General features: G+C 43.5%; 1 protein-coding gene across 1 annotated transcript; it reads left to right on the top strand.

Annotated features, from left to right (window-relative positions):
* The first annotated feature begins 5,645 nt into the window (after positions 1–5,645).
* LOC115319463 lies at positions 5,646–15,468 on the top strand. Its single transcript, XM_029979468.2, has 5 exons — positions 5,646–5,765; positions 8,957–9,120; positions 9,804–9,892; positions 11,837–11,935; positions 15,281–15,468. The coding sequence occupies exons 1-5, from the start codon at positions 5,646–5,648 to the stop codon at positions 15,466–15,468; spliced, it is 660 nt and encodes a 219-aa protein (XP_029835328.2).
* Positions 15,469–17,314: the final 1,846 nt, after the last annotated feature.

Here is a 17,314-nt window from a genome sequence, read left to right as displayed (position 1 = left end):
GAGAAGGCAGCGAGGCATACCGCGAGTGGCACCTGCTTTGCTCGAGGACGCACGAAACGTTCCGGGGCTTTGACAAGGCACTTGGAATGGACCTTTTTCCAGTAAGCGTCTGCGCACGCGCACACCCTTTTCCCTTGACCTTGACCGCCCTTTCGCCATTCTTGGGGGGCACTGTTTTCTTGCGACACTAATCTGTTTCCATGGGAGAAGGCGAGTCCGGTTGCCCCCCATTTGTAGTAGGCGGCGAAACCGTCATGAGGCGCTCCTTACTGGAAAAAGGTTCCGCTATTGATTCCGGTCGTTTGTTGTTCACAATGGTCGAAGCTTATGGTTTGACCTTGACGAAAGTACAAGGCTCGGGATCTGTTTGTCCTGTCCTCTCGGGTTTTAAATTATGTTTAACTCACTGGTGATGTGCCCGTCGTCTTGTAGCCTATGAGCCGTTCATCCCTAAGCTGACGCACTGTCAGCTTAGGGATGGACGGTGGAAGCTACGTGTTTGTTGGAGCAGTCAGACGTCTATCGTTCGCCACGTAATCACGCTCTCGTTCGTATACCCACGCGCAAGAAAAAGGAAAGACGCGTGATTAACGGACGTGTTTGATTGGTTCTGGTTAGCTTGCAGGCTCCCACAGTACTGTCAGCTTAGAGAGGAACGAAGTATAGTATCGTCGTGATGACGCGACGCCGTGAATCTGTCCTGCCTGGAGTTCGTAAGCGGTTGCCCTTCAGCGATGTCTAGACGCGAGCTTTTCTCCTTCGTCTTTCCAGCACTCCTTTGTGCGTCTGTTCAGCTCTTGGTACGAAACTTTGCTCTCAGGTGGCTGTGGATTATTTCCTCTGATGCTCTTTCAAAGGTTTTACCATACAAAATAATGTTTCTCGTCTTTCTTAAAGCTTGCAACTGAATTTTCATCTTTAGAACAAAAGTAATTTGAAGAGTAATGAGTAATTTTCTCGAAATTACTGCCCGAAAGTAATTCGTTCCATTACTACATTACTTGCCTAAAGAAATAATTCATTACATTACTCACTACTCAAAAAAAGTAATTTAACTACTGTAATTAAATTACAGTAATGTCATTATTGCCATCTCTGATTCCTAATGAGTAAATTAAATAGAATCGATATTGAGTTTCTTGTAACCAAACTTAATTGCATTCCTAATAAGTCAATTCAAGATAATCTGTACTGAGTTTCTTATGACCAATTGCGATTGCTTTCCTAATGAGTAAATTCAATAGAATCGATATTGAGCTTCTTGTGATCAAACTCCTTAGACGCTTAGTTTATATTGAGTTTAAATTGACTCTATAGGAACACATTAGAAACTTAATTGAAACTCACTGATCATTTTTGTAGGGGCGCGCTTGTATCGGTAGCCGCCACATGTCGAGATGAATATAAAAAAAAAAAATAAGCATCACAACCTGTATATGTACTTCTCCAGAGCAGTTTTTTCACATTTCTACCCGAAACACAAAAAGTTATAAATAGAAGCTACAGTAACTCGACGTAATACGACTTTTTCTCGCACTCTTCCCCGTCGCTGACCGGGATCTCGGAAACCATGACCACTTTAGACAGGTTGAAGAGCCATCCGGAAGATGGAGCCAGCGATTCGGAGGGAGAGATAGAGTGCCTAAATCTGCGAGAGAAAACAACTAAAGCCGTAGAGAGCTCTTGCATTTTAATCGCGGACGCCTCCCACAAAACGTCGGTGGACTAGCACGCGCTTGAGTTATCGCGTGGTGAGGAGGACAGTGAGTGGAGAGGCCGAGTTGAGCAAGGAGACGCTTACAGAGCATCGACACCATCGCCAACTCCTAGTACTCATCTATTGGAAACGCTGCCCATAAACCGCGTATCCACAATCGAGCGGTTGGAAGCGCTCTGATATCTAGGCACACTAGTTAGGGTCGACGTCGACGACAGGCAGAGAGCGAAGACGGAAGCCGCACGGAACCTCAATTTAAGCGTGATAGCGTTAAGGAGCTCGCGTCCCAGAAAACCCGGTGTCACTGGCGTGACGCGAAAATCCTGATTGGCCGATAGGGTCACGACGTCACAGCCTCGCTCGGAAATTTCAAACACCCCACAACGCTCACGTGAAACCTAACGTCACGCTTGAAATGAAAGTGATTAAAAAGCAGGGCACGTCAATCGAATTAAAGGTCGCCGCATGCCTCAAATAATTTCACTATATAGAGTAATTCATTTGCACTAAAGGAAAAATTTCAAGAATTTTAGGCGGGATTCGAACCCACGACCCTTCGGTTGGGAGCCAGACATGTTACCACGCTTGCATGCTTGAGAGCGAGCGTGAGTTTATATGTTTATATGTTTATATCTGTTCCCGTTTAGCCGAAGGGAGGCGACAGTGGCGACGAGACAATCCGGAGATGAGATAGCGTCTCTCGTCTCGGAGTGAGATCGCATCTCCGAGCGTGAGAAGAAATATAGAAGGCTCTGTGAAAGGGGGCCCGATAAGGCTATTTCGTTCAACTCTTAAAGGTGAAGCTTCAGCGTCCTCCAAGTTTTTTAGCCGATGCACGATGGCCATCGGCTTTAATAAATAATTCCCTTAAAACACCCACAATCAAGCCGCATCGACGTGTTAAAATTCCAGAGCTATTTGCAAATAATTAAGCTGCATTTTATGCTCCTGCGTTGCTACTATAATGTTTGCATCTTGAGACGTACATACTTAGCCCTAAGCTACATACCTGGCATCACGTCCAAACGGGCGAAAATTTCAAACAGAATGTTGAGCTTGTCATAGAGCAATGACAGTAAAAATCACATTGCTTGAAAAATCAATGAAACAACGTGCTTTAGATGGAACTGAAGGGTGATCGTTCATTCAAAATTCAAGCAGGCCGCGATCACGAAAAAGTGTAGTTCTTAAGTTTAACTCCTCATTGTACGCGCTCCTCTTATAAGCCCAGATTTCTTCTCGTTATAATTGATGCAAAGATTATGATTCCTATTATTCGATGTTTTCTGGAAGCAATTTCTACAGGCTAAGGTATCGGGATCGCCTTGTTTTCAGCAATGCACGCCGGAAAGCCAATCGCTGCCATATACAGAGGAACCTCGAGAAACGACGAAATTACAAATCTCAGCATACCTTAAAATAAAAAAACAAATTAGTGCCTACGGTCTGGTACAAGCGGGGCGTTTCATACCGAACGCAGAATAATTGCTTTTTGTATTAATTCTAAAAAAAAAAAAATGTTTTTCTTTTTTTAAATAATTTATTATATGACACTGCGTAAATACTCAGTAGTTTAAAATGTTTCCAATTCACTCAATGTACGTCCAATGCCGCTCTTACTGCAATTCGGATAACTGCCTCAGAGCGGCGTCACGGCCCTGCGACAAAGTCAAATTTGGGAGTTCTAGGTGCCAAACCAACGACGGGCATCTGGCACGCCCTAGCGGAGGACTGAGTATTAATTTGGACCACCTGGGGATCTTTTAATGTGCAACCGAAAGCTCGGTTACACGGCGTCTTCTCCGCAATAAGCCTCCGTTAGATTGCGGGCACCTCGCCCGGATTCGAACCCGCCACATGGAGATCCGTTGGCCGACGCTCTCGCCTCGGAGCCACCGAGGCGGCTTCATGGCCCTGCGACAGATTTGGTCCTGGCAATCATAATTATGCATCTTATTTTTTTCTTTCGCAGGATACGTTTGAAGTTTGAGTCAACGGTGATGAACCATCAAGTCTTCCGGGGATAATAGTCTTCCGGGGATTAAGTGGTGACGACATTACAATGCATTAAATAGGTCTATTAGTGCATGGATTTCTGCCATTTTGAAAAAAATTAGTGCAAACCAGCTAACAATACAAAAGGACCGAACAGCGTTACTGTACTGCCGATAGCGAGGCAGAACTATTTTAGTTCACTTCTGGATGACGTAAAAATCTTCAGCTGATTTTTTTTTTAGAGAGCAGCATTTAGGTGCCCGTTTCCGGCTTAAACGGCGTAGCGGTCGCCGTCGGCGTGACCGCGCGTTGCATTATGGGACGTTCCCATGATGACGTCACACGTGATGTCACAGGGCGCCTACGGGAATATTTCCCTGGTAAATTTGCCGAGAAAATTTTCCCGTTAAATTTAGCGGAAAAAGTTCCTCGCTAAATTTAGGGGGATTTTTTTTCCGCTAAATTTAGCGGAAACGTTTTTTCGCTAAATTTAGCGGGAAAATATTCCCGCAAACTTTAGCGCAAAAACTTTCTAGCTGAAATAATTCCCCGCTGAATTTAGCGGACAAATTTCCCCGCTAAATTTAGCGGTAAATTTAGCGAGCATTTCCCGCTAAACCGGAGGGGAGCAGAGGATCTGGAGGAGAGGGGGAGGAGGGGCATACCCTCCCCTCCGTACCCTCCCCTCCTCTTCCTCAAGAGCAGAGCTCTAATTCGGCATTACAGAGAATTGTAAACGTCTTTAATTCTTTTTCCTCTCGTTTTTCAATATTTGATTTATTTAAAGTGTGTTTCGATGAACCTGGAAGCAAAAAGAGTAGGTCAAAATATTGGTTTTAACATCCGTCCTGTGACTCTCAAACAGGCATTTCAGCGACCAGTCATTGACTTTCGTTCCTACTAACTATAGAGCACCAATGAATTTAGAAAACGCTTTGATCGCAGGAATCTGGAAGAACACGGCACCCACTGTGAATGTTTCGAGGTTTAAGAAGCAAAACAAGAAATTCTACTCTTCTCTGTACGCAAACTGAAAATAAGAACCTTTGCAGTTCAAGACGCCTTTTTATCGCAGTCACAGTGGCGAAGCTAGCTAAAACGAGAAGCGACTGGCATGCGCTGACGCCTGGACTCGTTATCTCCAAATAATGTGGGTTAAAGTTCGTCTACGGCACCAAGTTAAAATATCCATAGCACTCTGCCTATCGGTGATGGGCTCCCACTTCTCACCGCATACAATAAATAAAATATCCGGTCTAAGAAGAATAGCTGAAACTCAGAAATACTGAACTTAGATCCTTAGGGCGTTTGCAAGACTTGACATTTAGAGGCTTGACAGGATGAGAGGCGGAGTTATGAACAGAAGCGGAACTTCCTTGCCAGCTTGTTTTCGTAGCAAGTGTTTTCGAAACTCAAATTCCGCCGAAGCCGTCAACATATTGTTTCCTATAACGACAGAAATACAGAAATAACTCCCGTACATGTGAAAGTGGTAATTTGTATTTCAAATTCGAAGCTATTTAGGAAATCAACTCGGTATTGCAAAAACTCGTCTAGCGTTCCAATGACGTGGCTTTAATTGCAATGCGCTGGCTACATTTTCTTACAAAAAAACTCGCCTTGATCCAGGGTAGTTACCATTTGAGCGCTTGCACATTCCACGTCGAGGACTAGTATTGCCACGTACATAGAAAGCAAGAATCCTAAACAAAGGATGCGGCAATATAGCAAGAAAATGGAAAGTTATATCACAAATGTTAGTTTGAAAAATCGTGAAAAAAGAAAACAAATATTTCCGAAATGAACGAACATTCGCGTCATCAGTTAGCAAAAATACAAAAAGCTCTAAAGAAATGATTTGTTGAAATTTCCTGCTTTAGGAGCACATCCGTTATTGACATCATTCCTCGCTATTCTATCTAAAGAAACAGACATGAGTAATCCTGTGTTTCAGTGTATTTTGGGAATCGCAGTTTTGACAGTTGGAGGGACGACACGATGTCGCAAAGAACTATTTGCCGAACGTTTAGGAAGGTACCCAGACGCTTGGAGGGTAAGTCCCGATGGACGACTTCTACCTTATCATATTTATGATTGATATAAAAGCTATTTAAATCATCAAACAAGTTGAATGAAAATTGAGGTTATGAGCAGATAAAGACTTCAGAATTATCGTTTCTTTCTTTTCTTAGGAATAATAGCACTTCGTTCCTTTAATCTACATCACAGTTCAACGAGACAATGCATTGATGTGTTTCAGGTGCATCTGAAGGTCGTGTAAATTGGTAAAAAGATGAACATTAATTTCCGTTATTTTTAATACAAATTAAGATATAACGTTTCAATTTAAGTTCGGCTTTACTGCAAGAGTAATTTGAGATATATTCCGTCTATTTCTAAAAAAGGGGTATTTCAATGATTTAAATTTTTCACTAGAACTTAAAGACTTTACCACTTTGCAGCTTCCACACGGGTCTTGAGCATTATTTAAGACACAATAATAAAGAACGCGAACACTATCTATCCCCACATCGTTTTTCTTTTTTTTTTCTTCGTTCATACGTAGTGGAGTGTATTTTAAATTAAGAATGTGAACCTATTTTGGGAACGTCTTGTAAGCAAAACATATTTTACATGAAATATCCTACGAACAATTTTAATCACGTTTACCTTTAGAACCAAAGCATACTATTTTACAATATAGAAAATACAAACAAAAGAAGGAAAAGCGAGTTCTCACATCCAAACCATTCAGTGAATAGCTACGAAGTAGGCGATCTCTTAACATATTCGCAGTGTTGCGGTAACTTGTTACAAGTACCGGCATTACAAGTAGCACGTTACTTTTTTTTCGGTAACGGGTAACGCACCCGTCACATTTTAATACAGTAACGGGTAACATACTTAAGTTACATATTTCGAGTAATGTGTAACGTATTTACGTACATATACTTCCCAAAACTTAAAAACAAATTGCACTGAAATATTTTTTATCTGTCTAGGCGTCAATTCATGTGAATTTTCGAGGTTTCTGCGTTTTTCTTTGTGTTTCATTTCGTGAGTATTTAGGTGAAGCCGTCAAAAAAAAAAAAGGTAATTATGTTTAGTTTCGACATGGGACCATTTGTTTCTTGAAAGCATTTTCGGATATCTTTTTGGCGATTTGATTGAACAGGGTTTCACGCACGCCTTAGGCCACGTTGCCTAAATTTCAGCCGAAACCGGCGCTTGTGTGCCACACAAATCAATTAAACAGTCAAGATAATAATCGTACCGGGATCGACTGGGGCGACGCCCCAAGAGTTGCAAGAGAAGCCAGGAGAAGCGGAGCTCACGTGACCGATGCGGGGCCAAGAAGTGCGACGTCACAAGAGACGCGTCAGTGATTGGTCGAAATGAGAGATGTGCCCTCGGTCACGTTTTGGTTCGCGATTCTTAGGAAACAAGTTCTAATTTCCGCTTGAATAACCATGAAAAGTATAAATCGGACCGGAAATGATTACTAAACCAAACAGCATAATTGTTTTTCTCTTTGCTACGCTGAACGCGAAACGGGCAACGAGCAACTATGGGCAAAAAATAACATAAAAAAGGAACACGGTTTCAGATGTCGGTGCCGTGTTTACTTTGGGAACACTGTACTCGGGAAGGATTCTGCAAAATCGTAGTCATGCCAAATTTGTGCGCTGTAGATGGCTGTTCTAACGGTCGACTGAAGACCAGTATTTGTTCGGGCGACGCTAGTTTCACGTGTGTGTTGCTGTACGTGTTCTTTGACGACGAAAAGAGAGGACGTCCAACTTCGGTGAAAACCATAAATGGTGCTGTTTATTTTCTCCTTCTTGGGGAGCGTCCCCTGCGGAGGAACCGGTTTCCGGAACGGCCGGGTCGTTGCCACTTTCCCCTCGACATCTCCCCCGCGTCCCTGTCCTTCGGCAACGCGCCGCTCTCGTCTCGCCCGCGCGAATAGGAAGTTTTCGTAGATCGTTTTCGCCGTCCCGCAAGGCCCTCCGCAACCCGCTACGATAGCGGGAATTCCATAGTCAAGGCTACGGGCGCGCAGGCGCAGTATCAACTTCTTCGTTGCGGAACGCTTAGCGGAGGAGGCAGCGCGGTCTACGAAAACTCCCTATTGTCGGAGCCTACGGGCCGCTCGTTGCCGGCTGGGCGGTCTCCGTTGGGTGATGGCGGAGGCCGCCACACACGTACTCCCGTTTCGTTGATGTTGGGTCACTGAACGGAAGCCCGAACTCGCTCGTGAGAGCGGCATTGTCGTCCATGTTGACAGATTCGACGAAACGACTGCGCCACCGCGCTGCTATGACCCACCGCGGTAACCAGAGTCTCGTACTCCTAAATACTACCGGTACCGACTATTGATACTTAAGGTCACTCCCTGCGTCACCTCCGTTTTCGGAAGTCCAGAAATAAGAATGTAGATAGTTCAGTTTCGGTTTCTTCAGTTCTTTCGTAGGCACAGAAATACGCGTCTCAAATGTCTGCAAAAAATTAGGCAGCGTGCTAGGTTTCCAAGAAGTCTAAAAACACAGTTTAAAAAATTAAATAAAATCGTCTTTATTGTCTCTTTAAGCATACCTGTACCGTCAAAGCTGCAAAACGGGTAAGTTTATAATTGAACAAGTAACGCAAAAGTAACCTGCGTTACTTTTTTATCGGTAACGGTATCGCGTTCCTTTTACTTTGAAGTAACGTAGGTCGGTAAGGCGTTCCTTTTATTTGCAAGTAATGAGTAACGTATGTCGGTACTTTTTCTTGGTAACGACTACAATGCTGCACCTTCGCATATTAGCGTTTGTAAGACATCCTAAAGTTTTCTCTTAAATAATCATGAGTACAATCATTATCTAGAATTCCCACAATGACTAATCACTTTTTATCATCTGTGTCGTACCAGATGACAACATTTCGTAAAACAGGTGAGCGCGAACGAACAAAGTATACTATCCCGTACAATATGAACTGTAACATACCTCCATCATTTTCTGGAGTTGCTGCAGGTTTAAAAAAGAACTTCGTTCAAACTATTTGATGGGACGCGAGCTTGGATCCCATTATTTGAGTTCTACGACACAATGAGAGGTAAAGGAAAGTTATGAGAATTGCACGAGCAGAAAAAGGCCGGATCGAGTTTTCCAGCTTACATGGTTCGATTCGAGGAATGCACTACACACAGCGAGTTACTATATTTACCAAGGTCATTAATGCAAGCACGTCTTTTTTCAGATTCTGAACAACACGGCAGATCAATTCTTTTTGGCATTTTATTCATTCAGTTCAGAAACGGGATCAAGCCAAACATGCTTGCACACAATTCGCCGTACCATCGAACAAACGAAGCCTTGGATGTACAGATTAGTCTACGGACATACACTGGACAATACCACTTTGTACGTAAGCATTATATGACCCTGGACAAATGAAAAACAAAAACTATCATATGCAGCCCAGGGTCATTGTAGTTATTATAACAACTGTGGATGACTTATTGTTTTTGTCATCAGGCTACCCTGACATTGTAAAGATAAACTAAGGTTTCACCATAGCCAACTTTACCTTCAAACTGGGTTGGGGGAACACGTGAGTGCCTTCTGGGTAAAGCGTGTTACTTTCAGCGTATATGGACTTAAATATGCCTACACTTCTACTTCCCCGCAGAGTACGCGGAACAGCAACAATCAAAGGTAACCTTCAAAATGTGTCTAGCAAAGTTCCGGGAGGAAAATGAAGGTTTATGTTTAAGATATGTTTGTCGCATGAAGATTGAGCAAGGGAAATGTCACCCTCAATATCGCTATAGAAAAGGCATTTTTGAGATAAAAGCCTTTTTTTTTTTAGTTGAAGATTTGCTAGATGGTGTTTGCAGGTTTCCCTGATTGGTCCAAACACTCGTGTTAGGTGATATTCAACGCGGAGACAGTTTTTTTTAACGACTTGCACATCTTCCTGCTACTTGTCGTAAATTAAGGTCAGGGGTGTCTTATAAAGTGGGATTTTAATACAAGACTGTTACAAATAATTCATACCAAGAAAGTATCAGCTTTACAAAATATCGTTCTCTTGTTTTTTACAGGTGGAGTGGCAACGTAGAGGTTGGAATAACTAAAACAAATGAGTCCCTCGTTTTTGATGACGCCTTTAACACGACATACAAACTACGAGGTAAATAACATGCAATGTCTACTACAAACTGCAAACTGTCAACAACAAATTGTTGTTAATTTAGTTACGCTGAAATTGAAATTATATAGGTGTCCAGGAGGTTTATCTCAAAACGCAACGTTAGAACAAAAACCGCACGACGCCTGTGTTGTGAATGGCACCCGAAATCGACATTGAATGACAAGCCAATGACGAATAAAGCATTTTTGTCCATAGAAACTACGTTACTTCCAAATGGATTAACGCCAGGTAATGTACTTCTATGTCGAATGCATTGTAAGTACAAAATTACAGAGGAATTAGTTTACTGATGCAAAAATAATTACTTTGGATATCCGTAGTAAAACTGTTCTTATAAATATTTTTATTTTAAGGCGGGTGAGATGTCAGTTTTTTTTTTTTTTGTGGAAAGGACTTGGAACGTGATTCACAAAATCCGTTCTGTAGAAAAATAAATAGTGCCGCACTCCAGAAGAAACTTCGGAAATCAAATGCTACGGTATGCGCTCCCCTGTTTTTAAATCGTTTAGACACACTGAGAATAGATAATATTTGTGCAACTAGGAAAATATATAGGCAAGATATTTATTTAGGGATCTGTCAGAGTTTAAATACTCGAATGCAAACTGAATGCATGTTACTATTATTGTACATTAATTTGTTTTCTTATATTTTTATGACTGGGATTCTGTTAAACTGTGTTTCCTTATTTTTCTGGTCTGCTTTTGGTGTTGTTATTGAGAAAGGCAGAGGCTTTGTCAAGAAACTACCAAGTCCCTCATTTTTTTCTCTCCCCTTTCTTAATTTACAAAAAAAAAAATAAAAAAAAAAATTAAATTTGCACTGTAAATTCAGCGAAAAAAGTGCCTTATACCCATAATTCCCCCACCGATGCATCAGAAAAAAAAGCGCGAAGAGTTTGTGGGTTTGCTTAATAATAGTACCTTAAGCTTTTACAACAAAAACGATGTTCAAAAGTTGTGAAAAAGAGCATGACAAGCCCCAAGCCATGTAAACCAACCAGAAACCATTATGGTAGAATAGCAGAAATAAGAGTTGTGGCGCAGGCTAGCTGGTGAACGTTCATACTTGAAAAAATCCCAAGACGAGGGAAAGAAAGGGACCAACACAGACTTCGTTGTGTTTGTCCATTCCTTTCCCTTGTCTTTTTTTTTTTTTTTCTTTTTCAATTATGATGGTACAATGCTTTCTTGACGACCGGATAGCATTATTATATTTTGTGTGGGTGTAGCTCTTAGTTTACTCCATGCCAACACTACTCGCAACAAAGATAATACAGAAAAGGAGCTTGACAAATCGGCGTCAAAGCACCTTAAAACGCTAGGAGCTTGCCTATAGCAAGATTCTACTTTACCAGAAGCAGTAACAGATATATCATTCGTATTCAAATTTCTTGAAAGGTCAGATAAGCTATTTGATAAGACAAAGAGAAAGATTCCACGTCCTGCCAATGTTTAGTTGTACTCAACAAGGGTCACACTCCTATGCTTGGTTTCAGCTGAAGTCCAAACGCAGCCGACACCTCGAGCTTAATGGGACAAATCAAGCAGCATCAAAAGCTCAAGACACTGGACCTTTTTCTGTTTATGATGGGTTCACCGAACATTAAACATGTACAGAAACGTGACGAAGACCATTATGGTGCGTTCTTGACGCTGTCTGAATGGTCATATCTGCTCGTAGCGTCGTCCGCGTCTGGACTGAAAGTGAAACGAAGTATTGGACGATATTACTCTTCTTTTAATCTTGGAGCGTAGCTTAATTACGTTTGCGTAATTTTCTGGAAGACTCAAAACTTCGCATTCTTCAATCAAAAGTCAAATAAATAGCTCAACTATACCCAGAGTAACGATGCATCATCGGTACTGTAAGTGTAATCTAACTGTTATTCATTTGGTAACCAAGCTGCTCCATCTTTTATAGTTGGCGGCAAAGATTTTAGATTTGAAGACAGACAAGACATTAGCGAAATAATTTACACGAATTTCAACACCTGCATAGTCATGCATTCGGAATTACTTGGTAAGTGACAGTGTCACATAACATATTACGCATAGCGTTATCTCGAAACGTTGTTTAAATTTGTTCATTTCTTGCTCTTTGACAAATCTGTTTACCATAGTCACTGAAAGAAACAGAAAGGCCGAGTGGACTGCCGGTTGTCCCGCCTTTAGCGTGATTTTCCTATCTTCGATAGCAGGTCGGTATCTCGTGACCTTCGAGCGTGCACGCCAAAGTCAAAGCACCACGCATGACAACGAGCATGTGCGGGATGTTGACATCCGAAAGACACGCCCTGAGCTATATAGCGCCGAGACGTTTTGGTGGCGCTCTGTTATGGTTTCCTTTCGTGACGTCAAGACCGGGATTTGCCATGCCGTGATTGGCAGGATTTGCCTCGCTGTGAACCGGCGACATGGCAGGCATGATGATAGATAATACGGGAAGCTATGGTTCGGCCAATCGTGAACTGCGACCACAACGACACTTTTGGTCGCGCGCGTCTTCAATAGCTTATGATTATAAAGCTCTAGTTACTAAGTGAATTGTGCACATATATGGTTTGTTTTAGAGCGCAGCATCTTTGGCGCGCGTTTCCGGGTTGAGCGGCGTCGCCGTCGGCATAGCCGTCGGCGTCGGCGTAACCGCGCTAAATATAGCGGGAAAATTGACGTCACGTGACCTTAACGCCAATTCAATTCCATGCTGTATTTAGAGAGAAATTGAATTTTTGTAGAAATCACGTGAAGTCAATTTTCCCGCCAAATCTTGCGGAGAAACTGAATTTCTTTATGGGTGAGGTTACAACAAGTCATGTGACGTCATTTTCCACGCTACATTTAGCGGGAAAACGGAATTGGAGGAGGATTGGAGAAGAGGGGATGGAGGAGGAGGAAGAGGAGAAGACGAGGGGAGGAGGAGGAGCATACCCTCCCCTCCGTACCCTACCCTCCTCCTCCTCGAGAGCTGCGCTCTAATTTCGCATTCAGGGGATTTGTGAACTTCTTTCATGTTTTCTACTGATCGTAACCCTCACCGTGCGATTTTTTACCACTATTATATGCTCCTGGGCGGAATATTCCATTGGCCATACAATATTGCAGTGGCACCCCTGAGGAATCGAAAGGATAAAACGTTGACAGGGATGTTTTTGTGGCCTATTCATATTTTGAAAGAAACTATAGCCGGTGACAGGTCAAGAACGAAGTGGAATCTCCTTCCACCCCTTTCCACTTCAGCAAAGCGAGCGGTGGAGAGGAGGTCGCCTTCTCTCCAGCCTTCGCTCTACTAAAGTGGAAAGAGGTGGGAGGAGCTTCCACGTCGTTTTTGAACTGTCACCGACCTTTTTTATAGAGAGCATCTAAACCCCCTTTTGTTCGGAAAGATAGGCGTGGAATCTAGTTGTAAAATTAGTCGCCTGTGGAAGTACCTTTTTTTAGAGCGCAGCTCTTAGGTGCCTGTTTCCGGCTTGAGCGGCGTCGGCGTCGCAGTCGCCGTCGGCGTAACTGCACGGTGCATCATGGGAAATGTCCCATAATGCCCCGCGCGGGACCCTATACTTCGTTTCAGCTTCGCTCCAGAAGCAGCCGATGCTACAAGCGCGAGCATGTGGCCCAGAGCAGTGCTTGCACTGCACGAGCGCGCGTGCTTGGCAGGGATGCTGAAAGCCCGGAGCTCGCGCTTGTAGCTTTGGCTGCGTCTGGACCGAAGCTGAAACGAAGTATAGTGATGTCACTCGTGACGTCACGAGAGTCTCGCGCGGTGCATTATGGGACATTTCCCGTAATGCACTGCGCGGGGAGGAAGAGGAGGGAGGAGGACAAGGGGGAGGGGAGAAGCAGGGGGAGGATGGGAAGAGGAGGAGTCTACGAGGGAGGAGGAGGAACGAGGAGACGGAGGGAGGAGGAGGATGGAGGAGAAGGGGAAGAGGAGAAGGGAAGATGGAGAGGAGGAGGGATAAGGAGGGAAGGTGGAGAGGGCGGAGGATGAGAGGAGGGGAAGGGCTTGAAGGATGAGGGGAGGACGAGGAGGGGATGAGGAGGAAGGAAGCAGGAGGACGAGGAGGAAGAGGAGGGAGGAGGGGAGGACGAGTAGCAGGGAGGATGAGGAAGTTGCGAGGGAGAAGGAGTATACCCTCCCCTCAGTACCCTTCCCTCCTCCTTCTTAAGAGCTGCGCTCTAATTCGGCGTTACAGCTTGTTGTAAACGTCTTTCATTTTTTGGGGGAATGTGGTCAAACAAAATAAGAAATCTTTTTTTTTATATTCAATTCTCTCGTAACAGAGACCGATGGTCTCTGTTATATGATATATGAAAACATACCCCAAATTTGATTCAATGGTGTGTTTTTTTTTAATTTTATTTCAATTTTACTTTTAATACAAGTTCAAACGGCCTATCTGAAATGATGTGTTCCCTGCAACGAGGCATTCCCGAATATTTCGAAGCATGTCTAAAAGGGTTATTCTTATTTCTATTAACTTGCACATTATTAAAGTGACAGCTTTAATTGCGTTCAAAGTTTTGATTAGTGGAGTTATCCACTCATACAAAAACTTTACTCTAGGAAAATAAATTTGCAGATATGTTATTTTGTTCTTTCTTGGTTTTCTTTTCGCCAACAATTACTGATTACGCTAACCATGGTATGTATAAACTATACCTAGTCACAAAATGACAATTTTTCTTTCCACATGACGAGTGTTTCTGCGAGAACATTCAGTCTCCTACTAATAGTGTGACTCGGAAGAAATAAAAAGGAACTTTTTGGAAACAAAGTCTTAGCCACGAGACACGTCAGGGGTAGCAAAGAACATACTAACTATTCAAATAATAACTTAATATTAACTAACTATTTAATGGCTTAATTCGTGAAAAGAAACACAGTTATATTAGGAAACTTCAAAATGTCATCGAAAACCGCCAAAATGATAAATTTTGGGGGACTCAAACCACATGCAGAACGAGAGTGCACTAAACTTTCCGCTCGTGGAACAGGCGGAAGGCTGGCGATACGACAACGCGGATAAAACATATCGGCGTTTTTGGATCGGCATTCTCCCTGCTGTACAAGTGGGAGCTTTAGCGTGCCCCCGCACTTTTCATGTGCTTCAAGTCCTCCTAATATTGACCGATTTAGGGATTATCGATGACCATCAGCCAGTTTCTCAATTGGGCCATATGTTTATTTTTTCTTATTAAAAACGTAAGCCGAAAGTTTTCAGTAATTATTTTGCTAATTCGCGCTAGTGAAGAGAGTTTCTTATTTTTTCAAACACCTTCTTTGTAGAGACGTTTGAAAAGTATTTACAGAAACAACCGCAATATAGGTGTATGTATATAAAGTATATGCATGGGTTTGTTATAGGATACCAAGTTTGGGTCAAAGGAGATCCTTCAACCAGAACCTGTAGCATCCCATACCTTTGCACATTCCTGTTCGAAGCCTGCGCTGGACGAAGAAAATACTTTGCATATGACAGGCGTATATGTTCTAAAATTAAACATAAGAGTCCCAACAGCGGGCTCACTAGAGAACACCGAAGCCTGCAATGAATTTCTCTCCACCTTTTGAACTGTGGAGACACCCAGACTCTGTTTAATAAAGTGTTGTGATAACTCGGGCTGTTATGACTGTTGGTGTTCACCAGAACTCCGAGGCATTTTGAAAGTTTTGTAACCACTATACACCCGGTATGTCCAGTGCTTATCAGACTTTGCTATCCTGGCGGCAGCCGAAGAACTTCTACATGACGTAGCCATAAGGGGATCAGCCCGAACAGGGGCAGGCCGCTCGCTTAATGTTGAAAGGGAGGCTGGACCATGAACAACGCAGCAATATTTCCAGACAATCAACCTCCACGTATCGTCATTCCCCTCACTCTAAGCTGCACATGGCTCGGCTTGAATTGGCAATGATTGGATGGCACAATCAGTAGGAAATTTATGTTTTTAGTGAATGATCGAGCCATGCTGATGATTCCAGCAGTCACTTAAGTACCGCAAAGAGAGGGGTTTAACAAAAAGCGTCCCCGAGATGCAAACGTCTGCCTTCAGCAAATGTCCTCCCCTGCGCTTGCTATTCCTCCGAGTACTACATCCTACAGAACTTGTTTACGCTGCTACCAGGATAGCGCTTTTAGTACGTAAGACATATAGATCACCTTTTCCACATACGTTTGGTGAGCCCTGTACAGTGGTTGCCAAACTTATACGGAACATTCAAACGCCTTATTTCTTAGGAGCGCTAACCTAGAGGCCGTCGATGAACTGCTCGATGACCCGGTGCTCGACAGAGCTGGGGGAGGCCGCTCGCTGAAGGTAGAAATTAAAGCTGCACAATGGTCTCTGCATCACTTTTTCCTGCCTGCAAACTTATAAGTTTGCAGGCAGGACGAAGGTGCATAGGCGACTGCTGAAGCCGTCAGTAATAAGATTGCACAATCAGTAGGAATTGTATGATTCTTTCTCAATGAGTCATTCAGGAACGAACTATTTCGACAGTCTCCAAGGCATCGTAGTACCAGGGGGTGGCGAATAGCACGGGTTGCCCATCAGGCGAAATGGCTGTGGTATTGATGGTCCAGGCGTGATTCCGGGGCTGGGAGAGCGGCTTGGCCTGCTAGGGTTGGATCTATCGAGCGCTATGTCATGAGCCAGTTCCTCGGACGTGGCCAGGATAGCTCCACCATAAGATAACAGGTCATTGAGGAATTCCGTATAAGTTTTGGGAGCACTGTACATTGCGTCACAAGACACTAAAAAGGCATTGGCGCTTCTAAATGCGACAGCATTTATTATCGAACAGGACGCACTTAAGGGTCCGTTGCTCGGTTTGTAACCAACGAGGCAGGCGGCCATGCATCTGTTATATACTTACTACAATTTGGTATATAGGGGGTAGTGCGCAATGCTACAACAAACGTCGTTGGTTAGTCGAGGGAAGTAGAGAGTTAGACCAGTAATATGCTTATTGGTTTTAATTATGATTTTGTCACTGACAGCTTATAAACCCCCGAGTGGGCCTAAAGTCCCTTTATACCGAAAAGTAGTGACATCCTTTGAAGAACGCCGCCTGATATCTTCGAGCGATCCAGGCGGTGCTACCGTCGACGCGCAAGACTGCGAATGAGCAAAAATTAAAGGAGCGTACACAGGCAAGGAGCAGTCGCCCTCCAATCAAGTAACGCCCGAAAGTGTCACGTCACGGCTTCCGGCGTCTTTCTTCGAGAATGCGCTTCGCGGCTCATCCGCTTGCACGCAAAGGGTCTACCGAGACATGCTCTTTAGTCCAAGTATAACTTGGGGCGATCCAGCCGGCGCTGCGGTCGACGCGCGGGTGTAAAACAGCGGAACATAAAGACAAAATGTGTGCGCGTCAGAGCAGGAGGGAGAAGATGTC

The sequence above is a fragment of the Ixodes scapularis genome, unplaced genomic scaffold, assembly GCF_016920785.2.
Source record: "Ixodes scapularis isolate PalLabHiFi unplaced genomic scaffold, ASM1692078v2 PGA_scaffold11__112_contigs__length_91849675, whole genome shotgun sequence".
Lineage (NCBI taxonomy): Eukaryota > Metazoa > Arthropoda > Arachnida > Ixodida > Ixodidae > Ixodes > Ixodes scapularis.
This window is presented reverse-complemented; position numbering and strand designations above follow the sequence as displayed.

Coding starts and splice junctions, on each gene's coding strand:
- LOC115319463 (XM_029979468.2), top strand. CDS start 5,646: ATGAGTAATCCTGTGTTTCAGTGTATTTTGGGAATCGCAGTTTTGACA. Junction 5,766..8,956: donor GGTACCCAGACGCTTGGAGG/GTAAGTCCCGAT, acceptor GTCTTTTTTCAG/ATTCTGAACAACACGGCAGA. Junction 9,121..9,803: donor ACACTGGACAATACCACTTT/GTACGTAAGCAT, acceptor TGTTTTTTACAG/GTGGAGTGGCAACGTAGAGG.